This window comes from Sus scrofa, chromosome 3, assembly GCF_000003025.6.
Source record: "Sus scrofa isolate TJ Tabasco breed Duroc chromosome 3, Sscrofa11.1, whole genome shotgun sequence".
NCBI lineage: Eukaryota > Metazoa > Chordata > Mammalia > Artiodactyla > Suidae > Sus > Sus scrofa.
In genome coordinates, this window is record NC_010445.4 from 110,030,000 (window position 1) to 110,053,342 (window position 23,343).

Sequence of the window (23,343 nt, forward strand, 5' to 3'; positions counted from 1 at the left end):
GCTCCGTGGGGAGGCTTTAGAGACTCGAATAGAGCCGGGGCTTTTCCAGCAGCCTGCTGCTGCCCTGGGGCACAGCTCAGGTGAGGGAGAACCTGAGGCAGGCCCGAGACACCCCTTCCCTGCTGTGCAGGGGGCATCTCCCCCATCTGACGAACCTGCCAGCCCCACCTTGCTGCAGACCCCTCGCTGCGTGTGCTGAGAGTGTCTCTGCCTTCGTCGGGAGGATTACTGGACAGGGGCTGGGGAGCAGGGCCTCCTTTCCCTGCCACTCATAGGACGACATCTACCAAGGCCCCTGAAGCCACACTTGGCCAGCATCCAGCCTCATGGTCAGGGAGAACAGGCCACACCCTGGGTCCAGCCCTAGGCCCACCCTGTCCAGCTTTAATCTAGAGCCCCCGCGGGTCCTGCCCTCTTCCTCTGTGGGTGGAGAGAGAACTCACAGTCTAGCAGAGGGGGGGCAAGGAGACAAATGGCCCGATGATTAGGGGAGGCAAGGTGCCTGCAGCAAGAGCAGAGCCGTGTGGAGCCAGGTCTTGGAGAAGGGGAGGTGCAGGTGGCGCCTGGAGAGGCCAAGGTCAGGGCCACAGCCACTCAGACACACTCACCTGACAGACGTTTCCCTGGCACCTCCACGCACCTGGGGCTGCGTGGCTACAACAGCAATGAGGGGGAGCAGTCCCACTGTTCTGGGGCTTCTCGCCCATGAGAGGAGGGCAGCCTGGGAACCCCCAGGACATGGCCTCAACCCACCTCAGAGCTTCTATCGCAGGGGCCCCTGGAGAGAAAGGGAGGGCCGGGGCCAGAGGGAGAGGAATGGAAAGAAGAGGGGTGAGCACGCCTGACCCTGGGCTGGGGGGGTCCCACCCATGGACTCGTCCGGTCCTCCCTGGCCCAGGGCCAGCGGCTGCTGCTAGCACCACGGGGCTGACGGCGGTGGCGTGGAAGAGCGTGAGCATCCCGGCTGCTCGGGAACGGGGCCGGGCCAGGGCCCTGAGGTCTAGCTTCTTCAGCCGACTGAGCTACTGAGTATCCACATCTCCTACCCGAGATCAAAACTGTGAATGGAAAAGAGCCAGGAGAGCGGCCGGGCTGAGAGCCCCTGCGTGATCAGTAAACAAACTAGCTCCCAGCCACCCCCGCAAAGGACGCAGGAGACGGATAACGAGCTTTTCTCCCCAAAGTTCAGTGCTGTCAGTGTCTGCTGGGCTGGAACCGGGCCGGCTGGTGGCATTTCAGCTCTCCTCCTGGCAGGCATTAGAGCAGCTCCAAGAAACGCAAAGGCCATGGCGGGTCTCCTGACGACCGTCACTCCCAATGCTTCCAAATTTCAAAACACTCCCCGCACGCCCCAGGCCAGCCCTTCCCTCTGACCAGGGCCTGACCCTCTGGGTCTGGGCGTTTCCTCGTGCTCAGCCCACCAGGCAGAGCCCAGCCCCTGGAGCATCCAGGCAGGAATAACCTGTCCAGGTGCTTCACAAAGGCTTCTCAGAAGCCTCTGAGGCACTTTAGCTAATCCAATGAAAAAAACGAGAGAAAGTGGAGCAAGGGAGTTCCCATCGTGGCACAGTGGTTAACGAATCCGACTAAGAACCATGAGGTTGCTGGTTCGATCCCTGGCCTTGCTCAGTGGGTTAAGGATCCCGCATTGCTGTGAGCTGTGGTGTAGGTCGCAGATGCAGCTCAGATCCCCCGTTGCTGTGGCTCTGGCGTAGGCCAGCAGCTACAGCTCTGATTAGACCCCTAGCCTAGGAACCTCCATATGCCTCGAGAGCAGCCCTAGAAAAGGCAAAAAGACAAAAATAAATAAATAAATAAATAAAATAAAATGCATTTAGAAAAAAAAAAAAAGAAAATGGAGCGAGTGGAGCTGGGAAATTACATTTGTCAGCTTTGCACATACAATTACACTAACCAAATGGCTGGGATAATGCAATCATGAGGCTGCAGAGTCTCTCTGTCTCTCCCTCTCTCTCCCTCTCTCTCATTCTCTTCCTCCGTCTCTCTCTCTCCTTCTCTCTCTCTTTCCCTCTCTCCCCTCTCTCCCCCCCTCCGTCTCTCTCTCTCTCCCCCTCTATTCCCCTCTCTCTGCCCCTCTCTCCCTCCCCCCCATCTCTCTCTCTCCCCTTCTCTCTCCATCTCTCTCTCCCTCTCCCCCCGCCTCCGGCAGTAATGAACATTAGCGGGGAGGAGAGCGTTGTCACCCTCTCTCTCTAGGAGCCCAGGTAAGGACAGGCAGGACCCACAGGGCCCAGTGACCCTGCCCCAGCCTCCTGAGCCTTCTGTCCTTCTCCTGTGAGTTTGCATGTCATGTAGGAGGGCAAGAGGGATTCTGCTCAGTTTACAGGAGAACCAGCCCAACCCCAAGCACCCATAACTCAAGGGACTCTGGCCTCAAGCCACAGTCTGGTCTCTGAGTTGGCTGGTGACAGTCAAGTTAACTGTTTCCTTGCCAAGGCAGGGTGGAGAACCATTAAACACATGTGGAAAGAGCACTGGCCAAGGAGTCTGGAGCGGCTGGCCTGCACTAGCGAGCTGTGGTCCTGAGGCAGGTTCAGTCCCTGCCTGGCCTTCCTTCCCCTCGTCTGGGGCATGTCCGTGCACCTGAGGCAGCAGGTGACAGAGCTCTTGGGAGAGGGGCGAATGCCAGCACAGACAAAGGTGAGAAAACTGCTTCTTGTAAAAGTCAAGGTTTGAAGAAGCCAGGCTCCAGGTGCCACCGCCTCCCCAGCCCCGCAGCGCTGCGGGCTGAAGAGACACGCATGCGGGAGAGCTCGCCTTGGCCCACCTCTCTGGCCAACCATGGCACGGCTGACGTGCCCCGAAGTGAGGGTGACAGACTGTCCCTTTCCACACACGCTCCTGTGATTCAAGAACAGATGCCAATTCCAATGAGAAAGTTTTATGTGTTTCATATAAATTGATTGAGTCTATTTCTGCTAAATATATTATCCGTCCACCACAGAACAACTATTAGAGTTAATAGAATTTGTAGCTAGAGCCATTATGTTCCTAGCATGGCCTTCTGGGGATGACGGCATTATTGGAAGGCAGGCTTGGGAGGGCCCAGCCTCCCTCCTTCAGAACCTGTCTTCTTCCTCTGGGCGGGTCTTTGTTTCCATCGGAGCCTCTGCACCCAGGCCCCACGGGCCTGGCCAAGCTCACTTCAGCAGCACACCCCAAAAGTGAAGATCACTCGGTTCTTAAATAAGCGAATCAATCCTGATCCAATTCCAGCAAAACCCTATCATCTCGGCACCTGCTGTCCCTGCAGACAATCCCAGGCCAGCATAGGGGCGCAGAAAGGAAGCTGGGAATCCCTGCTGTAGCCATGGCTTTTTACCATGGACCCGTTTTGAAGGCAGGAGGCCCCCAAAGCATTGGGAGGCAGGAAACGAGTAAGGGCAGAAGTCCCCCTCACACCAGGGGAACCTCAGATCAGACTCTTGGGTTTCCTGCCTCATTAGCAGCTTCCTCCAGAAGTTACCAGCCATACAATCTGCGGCTGCATGAATGCAGCAGTGAGCAGGTCCGGGGTCTGGGACCTAGATCTGGCCCAGGGTTTCTCCAAGTATGTCCTCATGTCATCTGTTTCTGGTCACCTGGTTGGGAGGAAGCCCTACAAATGCTACTGTAAAATGAAGATTTCTGGGACGCACGGACCTGTGGCATCTTGATGTCTAGGAATGAGAGGTCAAATTCTGCCTTTTTAACAAACTCACAAGGAAAGCCAGAGCTTGGGAATGCAGCCCGATTGCCTCAATACAGATGGCCACGGGCCTTGGGACAGAGAGGAGGCAGGCTGAGAGCCACACAGCATCCTTCGAGGTTTCCGCTCTCAGACCACAGAGGCCTTGCATCAGGCATCTCCTCTTTACGCAGCAATAATAACCACCGGTCACCAAGCGTCGCCATGTGCCGGGAGCGAGCTGGCCTCTTCCGTACGCATTAGCTCACTTGTTCATACGCTCTCATCCCCTTTAGCAGGGGATGAACATGAGGCCTTCAGAGAAGAGGTAACTCGCCCAAAGCTATACGACCTGTGTGAAAGGCTAAAGAATGTTTCTTTAAAATCACATGAGCAAGAGTTTTCTAAGCCAGATAACATTCAGTAGGACACAACTGTGACAGACAAACCTTAAAGGAATCCCACTGTTGAATGGGTCTTCTGGAGGAATCTCTTTTCCCTGAAAAACCCTCTGTCTAATGTCAGTGTTTGCTTAAATAGAGCACATGGGTAGCTTCACGACTATTCAAAATATCACACTAGGCGTCCAATGCACTGACACACACATAGGAAAGCTGATAATCCCAGTGAACCGGCATCTCTCCGGGCACCCAGCCTTCACGGGTGCACGTGAAAGGCCCCTCTGTCAGCACCCATTCAGCTGGGGGTGCCCCTCCTTAACAGCTGGGCGGGCCTGGGAGCTCTGGCCCTTTCCCTGCTCAGCTGGCCAGCTGTTTCACCATATGCTGCATGTTCTCTCTTACTCAACTAATTTTAGATTGTCACCTATTTGGCGCACTAGTGATAACACACGAAGCACCAGCCTTAACAAGGCTAGTGGACCCCCAGTCGCCGAGGCCGGGTTCGCCACCCTCCCAATTAGAATGTCACTCTTCATTTGGGTGAGGCTCCCTTCCCCAGGAGCCAGTGCCACTGTGCCCTGGGGAGAGAGATGGCCTGGAACTAATTCCCGATTGATAATCCCTGGCACTCGTGTTAACAAGTCCCTCCCAGTGCAAAAGGCTTTGTCCGCTGAAGAGCCAGCCCATCAGCATCCCCAGGAGGTGGCTCACACCGAGATCCTGGGGCTACTTGGTGGCTGAGGGAGAGACAGCACTTCCGCGGGGATGTGGGGACGGCACCAGCTGTCCTAGGAAGGCTGCGTGAGAAGCTCCGCTCCTGAGCAAGCGCCCGAAGCAGCAGCGCTTCTGGGGAGAATGTTCAGAGTCTGCAGACCGCCTCCTTTCCTCTGCCTGCCTGGCTACAGCTACTGAGCATGCTCGGTGTCTCTTATGCGATCCTTAGCGACTCTCCCCGCCAGAGAGAGACATCACCGTTCGGGTCCCAGCTCTGCCACTCCTTGAAGCTACACCTTCCCCTTCTGGTGCTTTGTGTCCTCACGTCCAAGAGTGGCGCTTCTCTTCTTAGGGCTTCTTGGATTTCATGGGTTTGATGAAAGGATCATGGGTGAATCCGTGTCTGTGGGTTAAGAAACCAGGCCCAACTTACCTGGGTCATCGGCTTCATGGCTTCTCATAAGGTGCATAAAATGTTAGCCAGGACTGGGTCTCATCTGAAAGCTTGACTTGGCAAGGAATTGCTCCCAGGGTCACATGGTTGTTGGCAGTTCCTGGAGAAGCCAGTGATGAGAGAGAAAAAGAGGAAGAGAGACAGAGACAGACAGAGAGATGGGGAGTCTGCTAATGAGATGGAAGTTACAATCTTACGTAACATAGCCATGGAAATAACATCCCGTCCCCTTTGCCATATTCTGTTGGTTAGAAGCAGCTCACAGGTCTTGCCTCTACTCAAAAGGAGGGGATTACGTGAGGGTGTGGCTACCAGGAGGTAGAGATCATTGGGCTGCCTGGCAGCCTACCTGCAGTGGCTTTTGTGTGTCAGAGATCAGCCAAGTGCCAGGAAGCTTTGAGAGCCTGTTGTGGATTCTGATGGGCAGAATTCCTGGCAGTGATCTCGAGCCTCTCTGTTCAACGTTCCACAGACACTGCACCTTCACAATGTACCTCCTGAGCACCGGTCCCTAACAGGATGGGCGATGGGTCAGCAAAGAGTCCTCAAGACTGTGGTTCTGGCTGTGGAACCAGAGCAGGACAGTCAAACATTCTGAGCCCCAGTGTATCCATAAAGTAGGGATAATAATTACCTGCCACAGTTCTTTCTCAGAGCTGGCTCTTGCAGTGAGCAAACGAGATCATTTCCAGCAGGCTTGAAAGGTCCAAAACAATATCCTAATATAAAATGTTAGGTGATATTGTTACCAACGTTATTAAACCATACACCAGAAAAGATTGGCCCAGTTCACGTGTTCCTCATATGCTGCCTTCTACACATTTTCAGCATATTTATAATCCTCCTTCTTCTCCACCTATGAGCTGGGTGCTCTCTTATTTATTTATACATTCGTGTGTGTCTGGGCATATTTTTCCTTAGTATTTTTTGCAGAAGTCTCAAGCAGATTCTAGGGGGTTTTTTTTGGTTTTTTTTGGTTTTTTTTTGGGTTTTTTGTCTTTGCTATTTCTTTGGGCCGCTCCTGCGGCATATTGAGATTCCCAGGCTAGGGGTCGAATCGGAGCTGTAGCCACTGGCCTACGCCAGAGCCACAGCCACGCGGGATCCGAGCCGCGTCTGCAACCTACACCACAGCTCACGGCAACGCCGGATCCTTAACCCACTGAGCAAGGGCAGGGACCGAACCCGCAACCTCATGGTTCCTAGTCGGATTCGTTAACCACTGCACCACGATGGGAACTCCAGATTCTAGTCTTTGACCTCTAAAGACTAACTATGTTCAAAGAGGGGAAAGTATTTTGCATGTTGTGTTCTTTTGTTCAATCAGTTCCCCCATCCATTGATCACCAATTTGCAGGTGAAATCCTCCAACTCCCTTTGGGGGAAATACGTGACTTGGGTGAGGGCATAGAGGATTCCCCCAAAGATCTCAAAGACCCCAAAGACTCAGTGATATGAACTGAAAGAGGATTTTTAGTCTTTTAAAGCTTGTCAAGTTCTCAGAAATAATGGGGACTCCAGAACTTTCTCCAGGGACAGTTTTTCAAATAAATCCAAGGTAGCTGGATCAGAGAGGACTGATTTGGTTTTTATAGTGAATACTGACTGACAGTGACTTCATAATAAGGTGAGAATAAATTTTATTCATTTAATTGATATTTTTAAGTGACTGATAGACCGAACAATCCCATTTTGGGATTAATGTTCACGGGTAAGGAAAATAAGGCACAGCTCAGGCTTGTCCAGCAACCCAACTGAAAGTCAGAAAGACTCCCTGAGCCTCACAAGAGCTGCTTTTTCTTCTGCCAGCCTTATGACTTAGCTCCTACTGACTTGTCCATTCAGTCTATCAGTTGATCGGCTCCATCAGCCGTAGGGCCAGTGGCGTGTCCACACCACTAAGGAGTAGGACTCGAGTGTTTCCTTGTAGACTGCAAGGTTCCTGCATTTCAGTTATGTGGATGTGGGTGTGCAAAGGTGAGTGTGTGCTGGTGTGTGTGCATGCCAGCTCCTCAGGGGCCTACCCCCCTCTGGTCTGTGGTGTTTTCCTTGCAAGGCAGTGAGAGATCTGGATTCTAAAAGGCTCCGTGCACCTTAAGTCTGAGCCAGACAATGGCTGGTGGTCCAAGGTGGGCAGATGCCTGCTGATGTTAGCTCAGGGGCCTTACTCATGACTACTCTCAGTTCCATGCCTGATCATGTCAAGACCCACGTCTCTGTGATCTTCGTGGCCTCTTCCTCACGCTTGTTGCCTCGTGGCCCCTGCATCTCCAGTGACCACAAGCAGAAACAGGAGAGAGAAGTGAATCTACTCTTATTTTCTCCTGTCTTGTATCATATGTTCTGTCTATCATGTGTAGGTCCGATATTGGGTCCCATCCTCTCTCCCTGCACTTTCCACTCTTTTTTTTTCTTTTTTGTCTTTTTAGGGTCACACCTGAGGCATATGGAGGTTCCCAGGCTAGGGGTCTAATTGGAGCTGTAGCCGCCAGCCTACCCTACAGCCACAGCAACGCCAGATCCAAGCCGTGTCTGTGACCTGCACCACAGCTATGGCAACACTGGATCCTTAACCCACTGAGCAAGGCCAGGGATCAACTGTGATCTCATGGATGCTAGTCGGGTTCATTAACCACTGCACCACGATGGGAACTCCTCTCCCACCACCTTCCTTTCTGTCCTTGACATCTGGATTTCCCATCGTATCTTTTCACGTGGGAATATTCTCCAGTTTGTCTTAGAAAGTGTGGGACCCTGACCCAGGAATCGGGATGTTTGCTTCTTTCCAGCGCTCGGCCCCTGGGCTCCCTGTGCCTCCATCTGCCCACCCGTCAGAGGTGTTACAGTCCCAAGGGCCCTGCAGGGATTTCACTCATGATTTGGAACCGAACAGTAAAAAACGACTCCCAAGAGGAAGGCAGTGGGGGCTCTGGCTCCCACACTGATGCCTCTCTCCCCGGAGCCGCTGGACCTTACGGCATGGGAGGCAGCAGGTCCCATCACACAAACCCCGTGGCCGCGCACCAGACCAAGGGGTCCTCTCCCAGGTATGTGGACAGAGCAGATGGGAGCAGAAATCCATGACTCTTCAGGCCTGAGTGTGGCAAGGCTGGTATGTGCACCACCGCCACTTCCCACCGAAGCCCCAGAATCAAATCCACTACGTGTAGCCCCCAGATGGGTGAGCCCACAGCAGCCGCCTCGGCATCAAACGCTTTAGCAACACCACTCCGGCCTGAAGCCAATTTGGGAATAACCAAATTAGCCCCGAGGCCTCCCCTAACTTAATTTTTACAGCTCCGTTTTCCGGAGAGTGTTTTCCCTGTGACCTTCCCTCTCTCATGTGTTACTGCCTTTCCCTCAGGGAGCAGGCGGAGGCTGAGAACACACACAGCAGCCGTCCCAGGAGCCATTAGAAACGCCCTCAGATTGCCAGGGTGTCAGAGCTGCTTAGGGTAATTCAGTCCTGAGAGCTTTTATCTCAACAGCGCAGACTGGCTGCCCTGCTGACCGGGAGCTGGCTTGCTCCGAGGCTCTCCTCTGCAAAGCGATGCCTGCCTCTCCGCAGAAAAGGATGCGGGCGTCTGAGCTTTGTCCCCTGCAAGACCTCAGCTTTTGCAGGCACCCTGCCTGTCCAGCCCAGCCAGAGGAACTGGGTGAGGGCCAAGGGAGGAAAGACATAGCAGGGAGGAAGAGATGGTGTGTGAGCACAGCTGGTACAAAAGACAGAGCTGGTGCTGTCGCTGCTGTCGTTACCCCTCCTAACATTTCATCCTCAAAAAAGAATACGACAGAAAAGACCAGAAAGCCACGCGTGACTAACGGAGGGGGGTACCTGGAAACAAATTCAGTCTGAGAAACAAACAAATGCTTCAACAACAGTCAGCAGGAGTTCCCATCGTGGCGCAGTGGTTAACGAATCCGACTAGGAACCATGAGGTTGCAGGTTCGGTCCCTGCCCTTGCTCAGTGGGTTAACGATCCGACGTTGCGGTGAGCTGTGGTGCAGGTTGCAGACGCGGCTCAGATCCCGCGTTGCTGTGGCTCTGGTGTAGGCTGGTGGCTGCGGCTCTGATTAGACCCCTAGCCTGGGAATCTCCATATGCCGCAGGAGCGGCCCAAGAAATAGCAAAAAGACAAAAAAAAAAAAAAAAAAAAAAAAGAGTAAATGCGATGTCCCCCTCCTCCCTTAGCTTCCGTAATCACAGGCCAATTGTTTCACTTTTGTACATGATTGCCTGTCTTATGAGATAAAAGTAACAATTCTTCCCCTCCCTTATGGCGTGACCTGATGTGGTTTTAAGGAGCTAAACTAACTGGAGGAAGGAGGTGCGACATAAATGTACCATAATTAAATACGTTGAAATTGATGGCCTGAAGAGTCCCAGCACTGTTTGTTCAGAATCCTAGCAACCTCCTTTATCTCAGATCCGACTTCCAGTACGTTCCACTCTCCACCAAATATAAGTATCCAGATATAAATATATTCCAAAACTGTGAAATAAAGGTTTTTCTGCAGCTCGCTCCCCCTCAGTCTGATGCACAGAGCAGTATAGAGCCCCTCTCCTGTCTTCACCCCACACTGGGTACAAAATAAGATTCAGCACGGAACATTCTGGAGCACGGAGGAAGCATACCCGACAGTACCGAGAGAAGAAAGCGAGTTAATGTGAAATATGTCTGGTCATTGAGTAAAGGCTCAAACAGCCCTAAACAACTCAAGTCCAAGTGGCACTATCAAGAAGACATTATATTATACATAGTAGACTGCATTTTTTTTTAAGGCAGAATATAATAGCAAGTTCTAGACCATGGTCATTGCAGATGGCCTGGGGTGAAATCTGAAAAACCTTGCAGTCCCAGGAACAGAAATACAGGCAAGAAACCTGACCAGAGAGATAGTGCAAAGGGGCTGATCATAGCACATCACATCAAGTGATTCCTAAATTTTAGATATTTTAAGGATTCGGCGATGATGGCAGTGATGGCACTAATATTGTAGGGTTTTTTTAAATCTCTGAATCTTTATGCAAAAACTGAGCAACCATATGTCAAAATTGAAAACCTGCGGATATTTACAACAACAAAAATTTTTTTTGATAAGATATTCCCCTCCAGCTCCAAAACACAAGTGAGTGAGGACAACGTGCCAACCTCCATAAACCCTGTGCAGTATCAGCATCTGCACAAGAGAACGATGAGGAAAGCAACAGGCTGTCTTACAAACCTGAGAACAGGAGAACCCCAGAATAGCTGACAGGGGGTGGCTGGAAATGACTGACAAGCTGAGAACAGCTGCTGAAACTAGGAGGGTCCTTGCCAGCCTGGTGGCATGTTAATAACAGGGGACCTTGGTAAGACCTGAAGGAGCTCGAGCAGTCTGGGCACAGAGCGTCCTGTCCAGGAAAGGGCCCACCCTGAGAAGAAGTTTCTGGGGGTGAAATCACTATTGAGTAGGATAGGGATAAGAGAGACCAAAAAAAGAGGATAGCCAAACTCCAGTGGGGAAGATAAATGGAGCCAGAAACATCAGAAAGCAAACTGCCATATTTTTAACAGTATTATTTAAAAAGAGAGAGAGTAGAGGAAGTTCTGTGAAGTTAGAAAATCTCCTGAACCCTAAAATTTCTAGAAAATTCATTTCTTTTGTATGCAGTTTTAAACTATAGTTGATTTCCAATATTGTGCCAATTTCTGCTGTACAGCAACGTGACACAATCATACATCTATATGTGTTATTTTTTATATTATATTCCATCATGGTCCTTTCCAGGAGATTGATTATAGTTCCCTGTGCTGTACAGTAGGACTGCATTGCTTGTTCATTCTACACGTAATAGTTTTCATCTCTAACCCAAACTCCCATCTCATTCCACTCCATCTCCCTCTCTCTTGGCAACCACAAGTCTCTTCTCTATGTTTGTAAAGTCTGTGAAAATTAATTTCAGGTAAAAATGCATAAGTATCAAGCTCAAACCCCATCCAAATTACAATAAGAATTTTAAAAAGAGCATAGAGGACAAAACGTCCTTACAGAAAAATGAAAGCATCCCAGAAAGATACACACAGAAAGAGATCAAAGTTGTAACCTTCTATTTCAAAATGAGCTAACAGACAAGAAAACAATGAAAAATAACATAAATCGGTATTATAAAAAATGAGGAAGTAGGTTGTGAAACTCAGAGAAGAAATTGAAGTAAAGGAAAAAATAATTTCAGAAATGAAGGCTAAATCAGAAAGACTGCAAAAGCAAATAAACATAACAGTTAATGCCTTATGAGAAATAGAAAGTGAAAAGAGAAACTTAAAAAAAACTTTTTTAAAAATCAGAAAGGTAGTGTACATCAAAGCTAGGTGATGAAGAGCCAACATAAGGAAGTACTGAAAGAAAAAAAAGAAAGAAAGAAAAGGACCAAAACAAATACATAAAGCTGTAACTTGAGGGCATTCCTTGGTGATCTGGTGGTTAGGACTAAGCGTTTGCACCACAGAGGCTTGGGTTCAGTCCCTGATCTGGGAACTTAGATCCCACATCAAGCTGCTTCATGCCATAGCAAAAAAACAAAACAAAACAAAACAAAAACAAACCAGAAAAACTATAAGAAAAATGTTCTTGTTGAAACTACCTATGAAGGAGCATATCTGTGGAGTTCCCTGGTGGCACAGTGGGTTAAGGATCCAGCATTGTCATTGCTGTGGTTCAGGTCACTGCACTGGCGCAGATTCGATCCCTATCCTGAAATTTCTGCATGCTACAGGTGAAGCCAAAAAGAAATTTCAAAAAGAAAAAGAGCCTATCTGTGTACCTGAGAATACTGATTCAGAATGAGCAATATCAAAATATATTACAGCAAAATTGCTGTACCTTAAGGAAAAAGATTAAAATATTGTGAGCATCTAAGCAGAAATAGCAAGTGATTTATTAGAGAATGAAATTTATGTTATCAGAGTTTTTGACTGTAGTACTTTATACCAAAAGAAAATGAAGTAATCATTTAATATATTCAAGGGGAAAAAATATTATCAACATTCAAGAACTCAAGGAATATTGCTCCCGTGAGCCCTTCCTAAGGAATCTACTTGAAAACAGACTTGAGACAACCAAAATAACTAGAGATATATCAACATGATTGATATGAGTATTAAACGTATCATACTTACAGACTACCAATTAAAGAGGAGAGAGTGACATATGAAATGGCAGTGTGCCCAAACAGTGTAGATAGAGTATAACCAAAAAATTTTATGAGGGAAAGCAATTATTCAAAAAAAAAGTTTTTACCGATCTCTGCTTTTATACTGATTACGGCATAGCTGCGGTGTTGTTACTTTGCTACCGCTCTGTGTATAATGAAGGATAAAGTGAATGGGTAGTTATAGAATATTCTAATTCCATTTTTACCTGTGTTCTTGAGAGCCAAGTTTCTTAGTATGGGAAAAGAAATGCAGATGTGATACAGATGAGGTTAAATTAAAAACGCTGTAGTCCTGAATTTGAATTGGAACGATCAGTGTGAGTCCATGGGGTATTTTGTCATATACATATGTGTGTATTACAAACACATATATATGTTTTTGCTTACACACACACACACACACACACATATATACACAACATGTATATTTCGCAGGTCTGTCCACTAAAAAATCCTAGAAACAGTCACCAATCCAGTAGCAAGAAGTGTCTATAGCATCCAGATCGTATACTTAAAATACCTTTTTGCAGTAAAAGATCCAAAGCTTTTGATACAATGGCTGAGTTCAGGTCTGGGGAAGGAGCATTTCATCATATCAGACGGCAACAAAGTAGAAGAACTCAGGAAACTACCACTGACCAAAAATGCGACAATTTGAATTTCTAAAGGATAATAATTATGATTGATGAAAACTCAAAATATGTTTAAATTCATGTATTCATAACGATATACAAACAACTAATTAGTCAACTTCGGAGGATGATAGAGAAGGAAATCATTACCCTGAAAACTGCAAACAGGGAGAAAAAAGTGAGCATTTATCTTGCCTTTCTATATGAACTATACCACTGGGTAACCAAATACTAGATGAGAGGAAACATCTCTTTATATATTCCAACTAAATGAAAAAAAGTCTAGTTTGAATACCATTATTTTGCAACTCCCAATAAATAAATGAACCTAGGCATTAAGCTTCAACAACTGCTGGCATCAAAAAAAGAAAGCAATAATCAGACAATGATTTAAATCTAGGAGGGACGCTGCTCCACGGTTTAAAGAGCTGAAGTATTTTAATCTCCCAATGACAACCCTATGTATATTATTTTCATTGTGCCCCAATAAGGAGAATAATTTATTCATTTTCATCACATAAGCATAAAAAGGGATTACTTTTTCCACGTTATAATAAAGAATGGTGTCATATACATTTACAGATAGTGAATAATTATGGTTACTTAGATTTTGGTCATTCTTTTGTTTCGTGGGATCTACAATGAGCAGCAAAATGGTTCAGTAAGTCACAGCTCCTGTGAAGTTCGGCTCAGTCAACAGATATGGATAAAATTCAATTCCATGGATCGGAATCAAAATATTATAAAAGATGCACATGAACCATAGAGTGCTCTTCCGTGGGACGACCAGATGGGCCTTCAGTGTGAGGCAGATCCTTATTATTGTGATTAATAATGATAGTTGAGAACTGATTTCCCTTTGCATCACGCTCTATTTCTTTGCATTCAATTGAGCATATGAGATGGCTTAGCAAGAGTAATAAAACCAGCACAATCACTATCTAGCCTATTTTTTTTACCATTGTGCGGTATATTACTAATTGATTTGTTTCTTCTTGGAGGGCGCTGCAATATACTTAAAATGAAACCCAGCACCTAATGGATTTTTTCTCTACTCAGCTGTCTGAAACCAATCAGTACTCTGATGTTTGTGGGTTCTTTATACAATTTAAGTGCAAGTTAGTATTAAACTAGGTTTCCAGTATGTGGTATAAGTTAGAACAAGATAAAGCAGTTCTTTTTTTCTCTCTCTCTCTCTTTCTCTCATAAAGGAGTTTTAATACAATAGTTTCATTTTTTTAAGTAAGAGAAAAAGAAAGAGCGGACTTTCTCCCTCCCCTGCTCCCAATCCAGGCTCCTCCTTGGGGCCGTTTAATCTTCCAGTGGCTCCACAGAACCTCGGGGATCAAGGTAGACTCTCAGCTGGGGACCCTTGAACTCTCAGACCGGCAGTTCAGCATCGAGTCCACCTCACTGTGACCTTGATCTTCCCTCCGGAAACTAAGACTTTGCCTTATTGCTTATTACCCAAGTCCTTCTCGTATCTCTGCTTCCTGACCTTACAAGCACTCCAGTTACTGGATTTCCCTTCTGACACCTCCCGGCTCCCCATGTCCTCTCTGGGGACCAAAGCCCTAGTGCTAAGCACCTGCTTGTTTGTTTCCTGATTGGTACTCATGGCCCCCTCTGCTAGGCTACGCTACTGTGGGATTTTCTGGAGTGGAGGATCGACCTGCCACGGTGTCCTGACCAGACTCTCACCAGTCCCTTCATGGTGGCCTGCCTACTCTCTCGTCCTGAGCAAGCTTAGTTGAGTCTGTCCTGGCTTTAACTGAGCCCTAGATCATAGATTTAAAAGGGAAAAAACAAACAAACAAACAAAAAACAGACTCACAGAAAGGTTCCATGAGGCTTTCATGGTGACTGTAGCACCTTTCCAGTCTTGAACTTGAACTCAGAATATCTATGTTTAACTCCTGGCTTGACTGATTATCCACCCTGTGTACAGCAGGCTGGTTCCCCTGGGAACATTTTCACATAATGCAAGTATTGTCTTCCCTCCACCATTGCCCCAACCTAGTATCTACTAATATGGATCTCTGGGGCCCTGAAATCTGGATTTTTAAAGGTCCTCAAGTCATTTGGAAGCCACTGAATTCAGAGCTCTCCAAGCTCCCTTCTTGCTATGGCATACTATGATGTCTTTGAGATGCCAGACAGAATGAATGAAGAGCATGAACAGGATAAAGCTTCAGCAAGACAAGCCCACACCCATAAAACTCAGCCTTTGCACAGAGGGCAAAAAATTCAGAAACCCTAGGAGTGGTGCTGGTCCGGATACAGAAATTAATTCCAGACAACTCTGGGCAGATAATGAGGGTCAGAGCCATCCAAGGAAGCAGGGAAGACACCCACGCCTGGAAGGCTGCTGAGAGCCACAGGATTCTGGCTGGCTGTATCATGGCTCTCACCTGGAACAGCAAATCTTCTATTCCCGTGGAATCCACTTTAGAAAGAGTTCCTGCTCTGGATCTTTCCATCAGCAGTCACTGAAAATGAAAACAGAATTTTGTGTATAGAAACCACCTGAGACTAATATATGTCCGCTGAGTTGGGGAAATACTGGTCCCTTTATTGAGAAACAGCCCTAGAGTCCCTTCTTTACGGACTGGGGAACATAAATCTTGAGATTCAGTATCTCTGCTTCCCTACAGTCAGAAATTGGAAAGGAAGTCACCGTTTTTCAACCAGATTCATTATGCATCTCTAAGCACTTTGTTAGGCCATCATTTAATACTCACAGCAAGTCTAAGCACTAGGTATTATCATCTCCATTTGTTCAGATTAAGAACCCGAGGCTCAGAGAGGCTATATAATTTACCCCAGCTCTCACAGCTCCTCAGGGGCAAAATCCAGGGTGAGAAAAGTTGGCCCATCTGAATCCAAAGCCCCTCTTCCTACCTCATCAGGTGCTCAACTTGGCCAAAAAGTAGAAACCCAGCATCTCTGGGAAGATCTTGGAACCTCCAAGACAATGTTAAGCTAGGCTGAAGTTAGAGGAGGGTCCTTCTGAAGGACAGATGCTTGGGTAGGGTGTCAAGCCCATGCGTTCCAAGGCCGCCCCCAAACCCAGGCCCTCTGATAGGCGCAGACTGCACCCGCAGAATAAGCTTCAAGAAGCTGGAGATCATGGGGAGGAGTATATTTTTTCTCTCCTTTTCTGAGCTCTCCTTTTTCTCCCCGCTTCTATCCTCATCCCCAACTCACTGAGTTTAAATTCCTGGGTGCCGGGAGTTCCCTTTGCAACTCAGTGGTTAAGGAATACAACTCGTGTCCATGAGGACGCAGGTTTGATCCCTGGCCTCACTCAGCGGGTTGAGGATCCAGCATTGCCCTGAGCTGTGGTGCAGGTCACAGATGCAGCTTGGATCTCGTGTTGCTGCAGCTGTGGTGTAGGCCGGCAGCTGCAGCTCCAATTCAACCCCTAGCCTGGGAACCTCCACATGCCGCGGGTGCCCCCCTAAAAAGACAAAAAGAAAAAAGAAAGAGAAAGAAAGAAAGAAAGAAAGAAAGAAAGAAAGAAAGAAAGAAAGAAAGAAAGAAAGAAAGAAAGAAAGAAAGAAAATAAAAAGTAAATTGCCGGGTGCCGTTGGCGAGGGGATCCGTATTCACAGAAACCCTGGGCATGTGTCCCATTATCAGGAATAGCACTAGCCTCGGGTGCAGGCATGAGACGGTGACACAGCTCACACTTTTAGAGGCTAGGATCTCACGGTGACCGTTCATACCCCTCGAATCCTTCCTTCCTTAGTCCTCATGCCAATCCAGCCCATTTCACAGATAAAGGAACACAACCAAGATCCCACAATCAATAAGTAAAGAGGCTGCTCCCAAACCCACATGTTCTGGTGGATTTCAAAGCCCGTGTCCTTTCCCCTTGGCCCTCTGGTGATTTGAGCACTGGCGACAGTAAAAGGACAGCTGGCCAAGCCTGCTCTGGTTGCCCCTTATAATACAATTAGATTAGAAACTTAACAGCCATTCACACCACAGATGAATGAATTCATCACCTTCTTGCCCTTGAAATGACCTTCAGAAACCAAATAGACATCAACATCTTCATTTGAAAAAAACAAAAACAAAAACGGAGCCCCGTAAGGTGTTGAGTATGCTGCTGCGTCGCTGTATGCGTTGGAAGCCCAGCTAGAGCTTTGGTCTCCAGACCTTGGGGTCCAGGCACTGCCACAAGCTCACCACAGCCAGCCCAGTTTTAGATGAGCACGACTGCCCGGTGTAATGGCAATCTCATTGCTAATCATTAGTGACCCCAATTAGCCTTTCATTTCTGCCTCAAGTTTGTTGAAAGTCTTCAAAAGAATTTTACATTTTAACAAACAAAGCTATATACCCCCAAATTAATTTTTTCATAATTTTCTGCAGGTAGAATCCATTTTATTCTCTTCAAAGGGAAATAATTTCTTAAGTCTTATCATGAGATTTTTGCGTTTTAAGTAGAAAAAAAATTTATCAAGAGCACGTTGAGGGGATGTTTTTATAAGTTGTAAACATGTTAGAATTTCTGCCAGCATGAAATCTGACAATTCCCCCAAAGTCCCAGCCTGGCTCAGGTTGGAAGGAATTGGCAGAGGCAGGGTGGGGGTATGCTGAGCATTGCTGAGGCACCTCCAGAAGCCACCTAAGAGCACTGGGTGCTCCAGGTGATGACAGAGTGCCAGGAAGTGGTGAGGGCCTGGCAAAGGAGGACATGCACCAGAGGCAGATGTAACCTGCTTCCCAGTTTCCTACTCTCTGTTACAGAGACAGCCTGAAAGCTGTTTTCAATGCATTTCCAAACCCAGATGCCGTGGAGGCGGAGGGCATGAAGCTGACTCTGCGTCCAATTTTCTTTTTTGATCTTCCTCCAGCTAAGAGGATCCTATATGCAGATTTCAGACCTTTGGGAGTAGGTTAGATCGAGTCCCAACAGGGCAGATTGAGCCCCTGTGGTTTGCCTAGCCCTGTGCTGGACTCGGTGAGACCAGGGGGCGACCCAGACGCTGCCCAGGACTGTCTCCCCTGAAAGGGGTCTTCTTTCCCTCCCAGAACTCCCGCGGTGCAGTGTTAGCCCTTCTTCCCTCCAATAGCTTCTTTTTTTTTTCCTTACCATCCTGTCTTGTTCCATCCCTTTTGATCTCCGTTTAGTAGGCTGTGAATTTCTTAAGACCAGTGTCCACATCTGCTCTATGTGTGTCTCTCCCCCAGCACCTGACCTGGGCGTGCCACACAGGAGTTTGCAGTTTAAATGACGGAGTACATTGCTTGCCCAGACCTTGGTGCCATCTTGGAACGAGGTGTTGGTACCGTGGAGCCCACAGCTCAGAGGGAGCCGAGGGAGGCCCGTGGAGGAGGGAGGGCCAGGCCAAGCGAGTGACTGCCTTTCCTCTTCTGCCGCAGTTCACTGGCTGTTCACCACGTGCGGGGCCAGTGGGCCCCACGGCCCCACGCAGGCCCAGTGCAACAACGCCTACCGGAACTCCAACCTGAGCGTGGTGGTGGGGAGCGAGGGCCCCCTGAAGGGCATCCAGACCTGGAAGGTGCCAGCCACCGACACCTACAGGTGCGTACAGGGGAGGGGGAGGCTGAGGAGCAAATCCACCCTCCCGAAGGGGCCTGGGGTCCTGCCTGGGGAGCCTGCCCCCCTGGGGTGCCCGGGCCGGCCAAGACACTAGCGCATACCAGAGTGTAAGGGCTGGAGATGGGGAAATTTGGGATGACTGAATATGGCAAGAAAGGAAGCTGTGTCCCCTGTCCTCAAGGAGCCCACAGCCTATTTGTGGAAATGATAGGCACGCATGAGCTCGCTTCAGAACATTCTTTAGCTTTATTAATAATTATAATTATCATGGGCTGTTCGTTGAATGTTACTTCACGCTGTCCAAACGAGGCAATGAATGTAAAAATGTTTGGGAAACAAACGTGTGATGAGAAAACATGAAAGATGATTTCCTATCCTCGAGCCTCTTTTCCTGGGCCTCTATTGTTTGCAAGTAGCTATTCTGGAACTCTTGTCCCAGGCGAACCCCAACCCCACAGCATCCCATAGAGCAGGGCCAGGCTGGAGGGAGGCCAGGCTGGAGGGAGGCCCGACTCCAAAAGGCACTCAGCTAAGCGAAGCCAATGGCAAGGCTAAGACCCGCGGTTCCTAACCTCCAGCAGGCATCGGAATGCCAGGAAGGCTGGTTAAAACTCAGATCTCTGCCCCACTCTCGGAATGTATGATTTTATAGGTCTAAGTGGGGTCCAGAACTATGAACTTCTTTTTTTCATGTTCACATTTTCACATTCGTGAAGCACGTATGACAAACATTGACCTTTATTGGATGCAGCTTGAGGAGGGAGGGGTCTTCGTGGTACGCCTGGTGGTCATCCCTCCATCCGTTCATTGAGAATACGCTTTTCTAGCAAGTTCCCACATGATGCCCATGCAGCCCTCAAGACCCACTGGCTTAACCACCCCCCGGACTGTCATCCTCACACATGTCCTCAATGACGTGGGCGAGGCCAGGGCTTCAACCCTCCTTTTACAGATGAGGAAACTGAGGCTCAGAGAATCAGGAGCCTCCCCCCATTCACTGGTCTGGAAATCAGCTCCAAGCCCCGAACTCAGAGGCACAGCTCTGCTGCGGGCCCTTCCCCTGAGCACAGGGCGCTGTGTAAACAGGAAGCACCGCAATTATGCGGTTGTTAGTGCAAAGGCCCCCCGAGGCCCCATACAGTGGGAAGTGGGCTGCTCCCCCTCCCCCAGCCCCCACCCCCAGCACATCCTCAGCCTCCTGGGAGGGAAAGGGGCTTCTCAGGTTGCCCCACTTTCTGTGCAGCCCCACCCCTGGGACCTCAGTGTAAATGCGTTCCAGGGAGAGCCCTAAGTGCTTTTTAAATGACATTGGGGCAGGAATGCAATAACAAGGTTTGGCTGCAATCAGATTAGCTGCTCCAGGACCCACATGTCCCCAGTAAATGGCTGAAGATGGGCTACCCTGGCCCTGCCACACTGAGCAGACCTGCCTCCCCTTCCTGCCTGGCTGAATTTCTAAGGGTCTCCACTGTTCCAGAGAGAAGGGGGTGAAGGTTTACTGAAGACCCATCAGGTATTTCTCCTTCTTTTAGCAGTGAAGTAGACGTCATTTTTATTGTTTTTGTTCATATTCCTTTGTTTCCATATGAAGAAACTGGAGTCAGAGAAGCTTAGCCACAGATCTAAGGCCACACAATCAGTGACAAAGCTGGATTTGGACCCAGGACCCTCAGGCTCAAAGTTTGTGTGTTCTTTCCACTAAAACCCACACCTGGCCTCTGAGAGGCAGGGAACAGGAACTGGGCGGGACATAGAGGTCAGGCCGCCCCCACCTCCAGGAAGCATCTGGAAATGAGAGCCTGGGAGAGGGGAGCCCCACCACCTTGGCCAGCATCACCCTTGGCGCAGATCCCCAGCTACAAAAAGAAACGTGGAGAAGAAAGCAGGGAGCCAGGGTAAGGCAGACAGAGACCTCAACAGTACAGGACCATTGTCCCACCCTGCCCAGGCAGCTCCCAACCCGCACTGGCTGGACGTCCCCTCCTGACTTGCCCACAGTGACGGCCACACAGCAGGCACCACTTACCGGGTCCTCCTGGGCTGCGTTCTCCCTAAGACAGTATGAACCAGACCCACTTCCAAACTCAGGCAGGCTGTTTCACCTCTTGCGGTTTTGTTTCCCCATCTATAAAACGCAGTGGTTGGAGGCTGCAAACACCTGCCCAGCTGGCTGGGAAGATCAAGTGCAAGTGCCTTGCACATGCCCTAGAGGCAGTGGGTGCCTCGCCCAGCTGCAGAGAAATCAGCATTTCCAGGAAAAATTGTAGTTCCCCACTTCTCTGCTTCCCAGACTTTTTCCTGACTTCTTCTGATGGGCCCATGTTTTGAAAGATTTTTGTCTGCCAACCTGTGCTTACTAAATAATAGTTCATTTTGCCATGTTTTATTAATCAGAGCCATATCTAAGTCTAGCCAGGTTTCTAATCTGCATGAATTGCCGCAGTATCTATTGTCACCTTGCCCACATCAGAACGGTTTCTGTGTCTCTCTTTGGAATACGGAGACTAGCTCGAGCCCCAGCTCTGCCCGCTGAACGCTCCTTGGAAACACACACAAGGAGCCATTTTTCTATTGGAGGAGGACACTTCCAAGTGTCTAAATTGGTCAAGGGGACATTGGGATCTGTGGGACTTCTTGACGCCGGCCTGAGATAGCACCCTATCAGAATGAATGAATCCAACCCCTGAAAATGCTGGGTTTGGTTTTTGTCGTTGCTGTGGATTCCTTGTATTTTTTTAGCCCAATAAAGGCTGTTACAGATATTCTTGACCCTCCCCTCATCCTTGACCATGGATGCAGGAGGCTCAGGACTTGGACAGTAATGTCTGTTGGTCACATAACGTCACATGACAGAAGCAGACCATTTAATGATTTGCTATACAGACCACACCAGAATGTCCCTAGGTCAGAATATCCAGGTTGAGACCTCAAGTGCCCTTTTTCTGGACAAAATTTTCTCCATATTCATTAGTTCTTATTTAGTAAGTGCAGTTCATCTAGTGAGAGAGACATGGGACACACAGGAGGGCGGACGTGGCAACAGCGAGGTTGGGAGGAGTCTGTCTGCTCCTGAAAGAGGGGGCGCTCAGCTGGTGCTGCCTGGCTGCTGCCCCAGGCCTGGCCCTATTATCACCCCAGCCCATCTCTCTGTGGACGGGTCAGAGGGGTGAAGGAAAGGGAACTAACCCTTATTAAGCACCTGCTGTCTGCCAGGGTGGAGCCGCTGTGGCCTGGGGGCGCAAACACCCCCACTCTTTAACTGGTCATTGATCTGGGGTCCATCTACCACCTTCTACTCCTCCATCTACCGCCTCGAAGGAGGAGGCCCAGGAAGAGGAGAGGAAGGACCCGCTGGGAAGGGGACAGCGGGCAGGGGTGCGGCTGCAGGGTCAAAACCTAAGCCTCCACCTCCGTGCCCCCCCACTGCTTTCCTGCCCTGGGCTTCCCCGCCCCCTGGATGTGCCTCTTCCTCTGCCCAACAGGAGAAGGGACATGGTACCTAAGCCCCCCAAGTGCATAAGTCCTGGTGCCCAGACCTGCTCCCCTCCTGCTTTGCAAACCTCGGGGGACCATAGTAAGCACGTGTCAGGACACTGCGCCTGACACTGAGTGTGTAAAGGGAACAAGATCCAGCCCCTGCCCAAGAGGAGCCCCCGCTGATGCAGGAACAAAGCAGTTCAGTGTGAGGAAGAAGGTACTACCGTGGTACCGTAGGTGTAGGCAGAGCTGCCGCCGAGGCCTGGGAGGGGGCCTGAGCTCATGGGTGGCTTCCACAAGGAGACAGAGCCTGAGTTAAGTCCCGAAGGTGAGAGGGTTGTCTGTGAAGAAGACGGGAGCCTTGCTGGTGGAAGGAGCCCCTGAGACAAAGCCAGGGCCTGTGGGAGCTGAGCCAGGACCCTGTCACACACGTAGGTCCTTCTGGTGACCGCCTGATGGTGGTGGTGAGAGAAACAAGCAGGGAGGCAGGGGGAGCAGAGGAGGCTATGCGGTCACCCGGCAAGAGTCACAGGAGGCTGGACCAAAACAGGGAGGTAGAACCCACGTGACTGGAGGACTGAGGGAGGAGCCTGGGGGTGAGGCAGTTCCCAGGGGGACAGCCAGGACAGCGAGTGACAGCTACAGTCCCGAGGACCCTGACTGAGAAGGACCCACAAGGCTTAGGGTGACAGAGAGGCACCTGATCCCGGAGATTGCTGAGTCATGGATGGCTCTGAGTGCCCGCGGTGGTGGGGGCGGAGGTGGATCAGAACAGGCGCATGAATTGTGGGGTGTGTGCTGGGCAAGAGCCTCGACCTTGCTGTCCAGTGGAGACAGATGCTGGCAGAGCCCAGCGCTGGAGGCTGCTGGGGATTTAGTGCCATGTGTGCAGAGAAGCTGGCCAGCCTCTCTCTCCTCCTGACTCCTTCTCCTCTTCATCCTCCCCCGCTCCCTCCAGCCTCCTGCTGCCTGTCTTCCTGCCTGCCTGCCTCTCCGGGCTCCACGACCCTCCCAGCCCTCTTCCTCCCCCATTCACACACACACACACACACACACACACACACACACACAGGTAGCCATAGAAACATCTGTCTAGTGCAGCCCACAGCTCCCGATGGCAGTTCTCGCAGGGTTCACTTGTTCCTCAGACATAAGGTACAAGAGGTCCCGCATCCCAGCTGGAGGCAGCCGAGCAGGCAGCCTGCCT

General features: G+C 49.5%; 1 protein-coding gene across 1 annotated transcript in view; it reads left to right on the forward strand.

Annotated features, from left to right (window-relative positions):
- The window catches only part of ALK (ALK receptor tyrosine kinase), a 694,610-nt gene that overhangs the window by 618,854 nt on the left and 52,413 nt on the right, over positions 1 to 23,343 (forward strand). Inside the window, exon 12 of the mRNA XM_021087669.1 lies at positions 18,479 to 18,641. Coding sequence (XP_020943328.1) covers positions 18,479 to 18,641 — 163 coding nt within the window. The remainder of the gene's footprint in view (positions 1 to 18,478; positions 18,642 to 23,343) is intronic.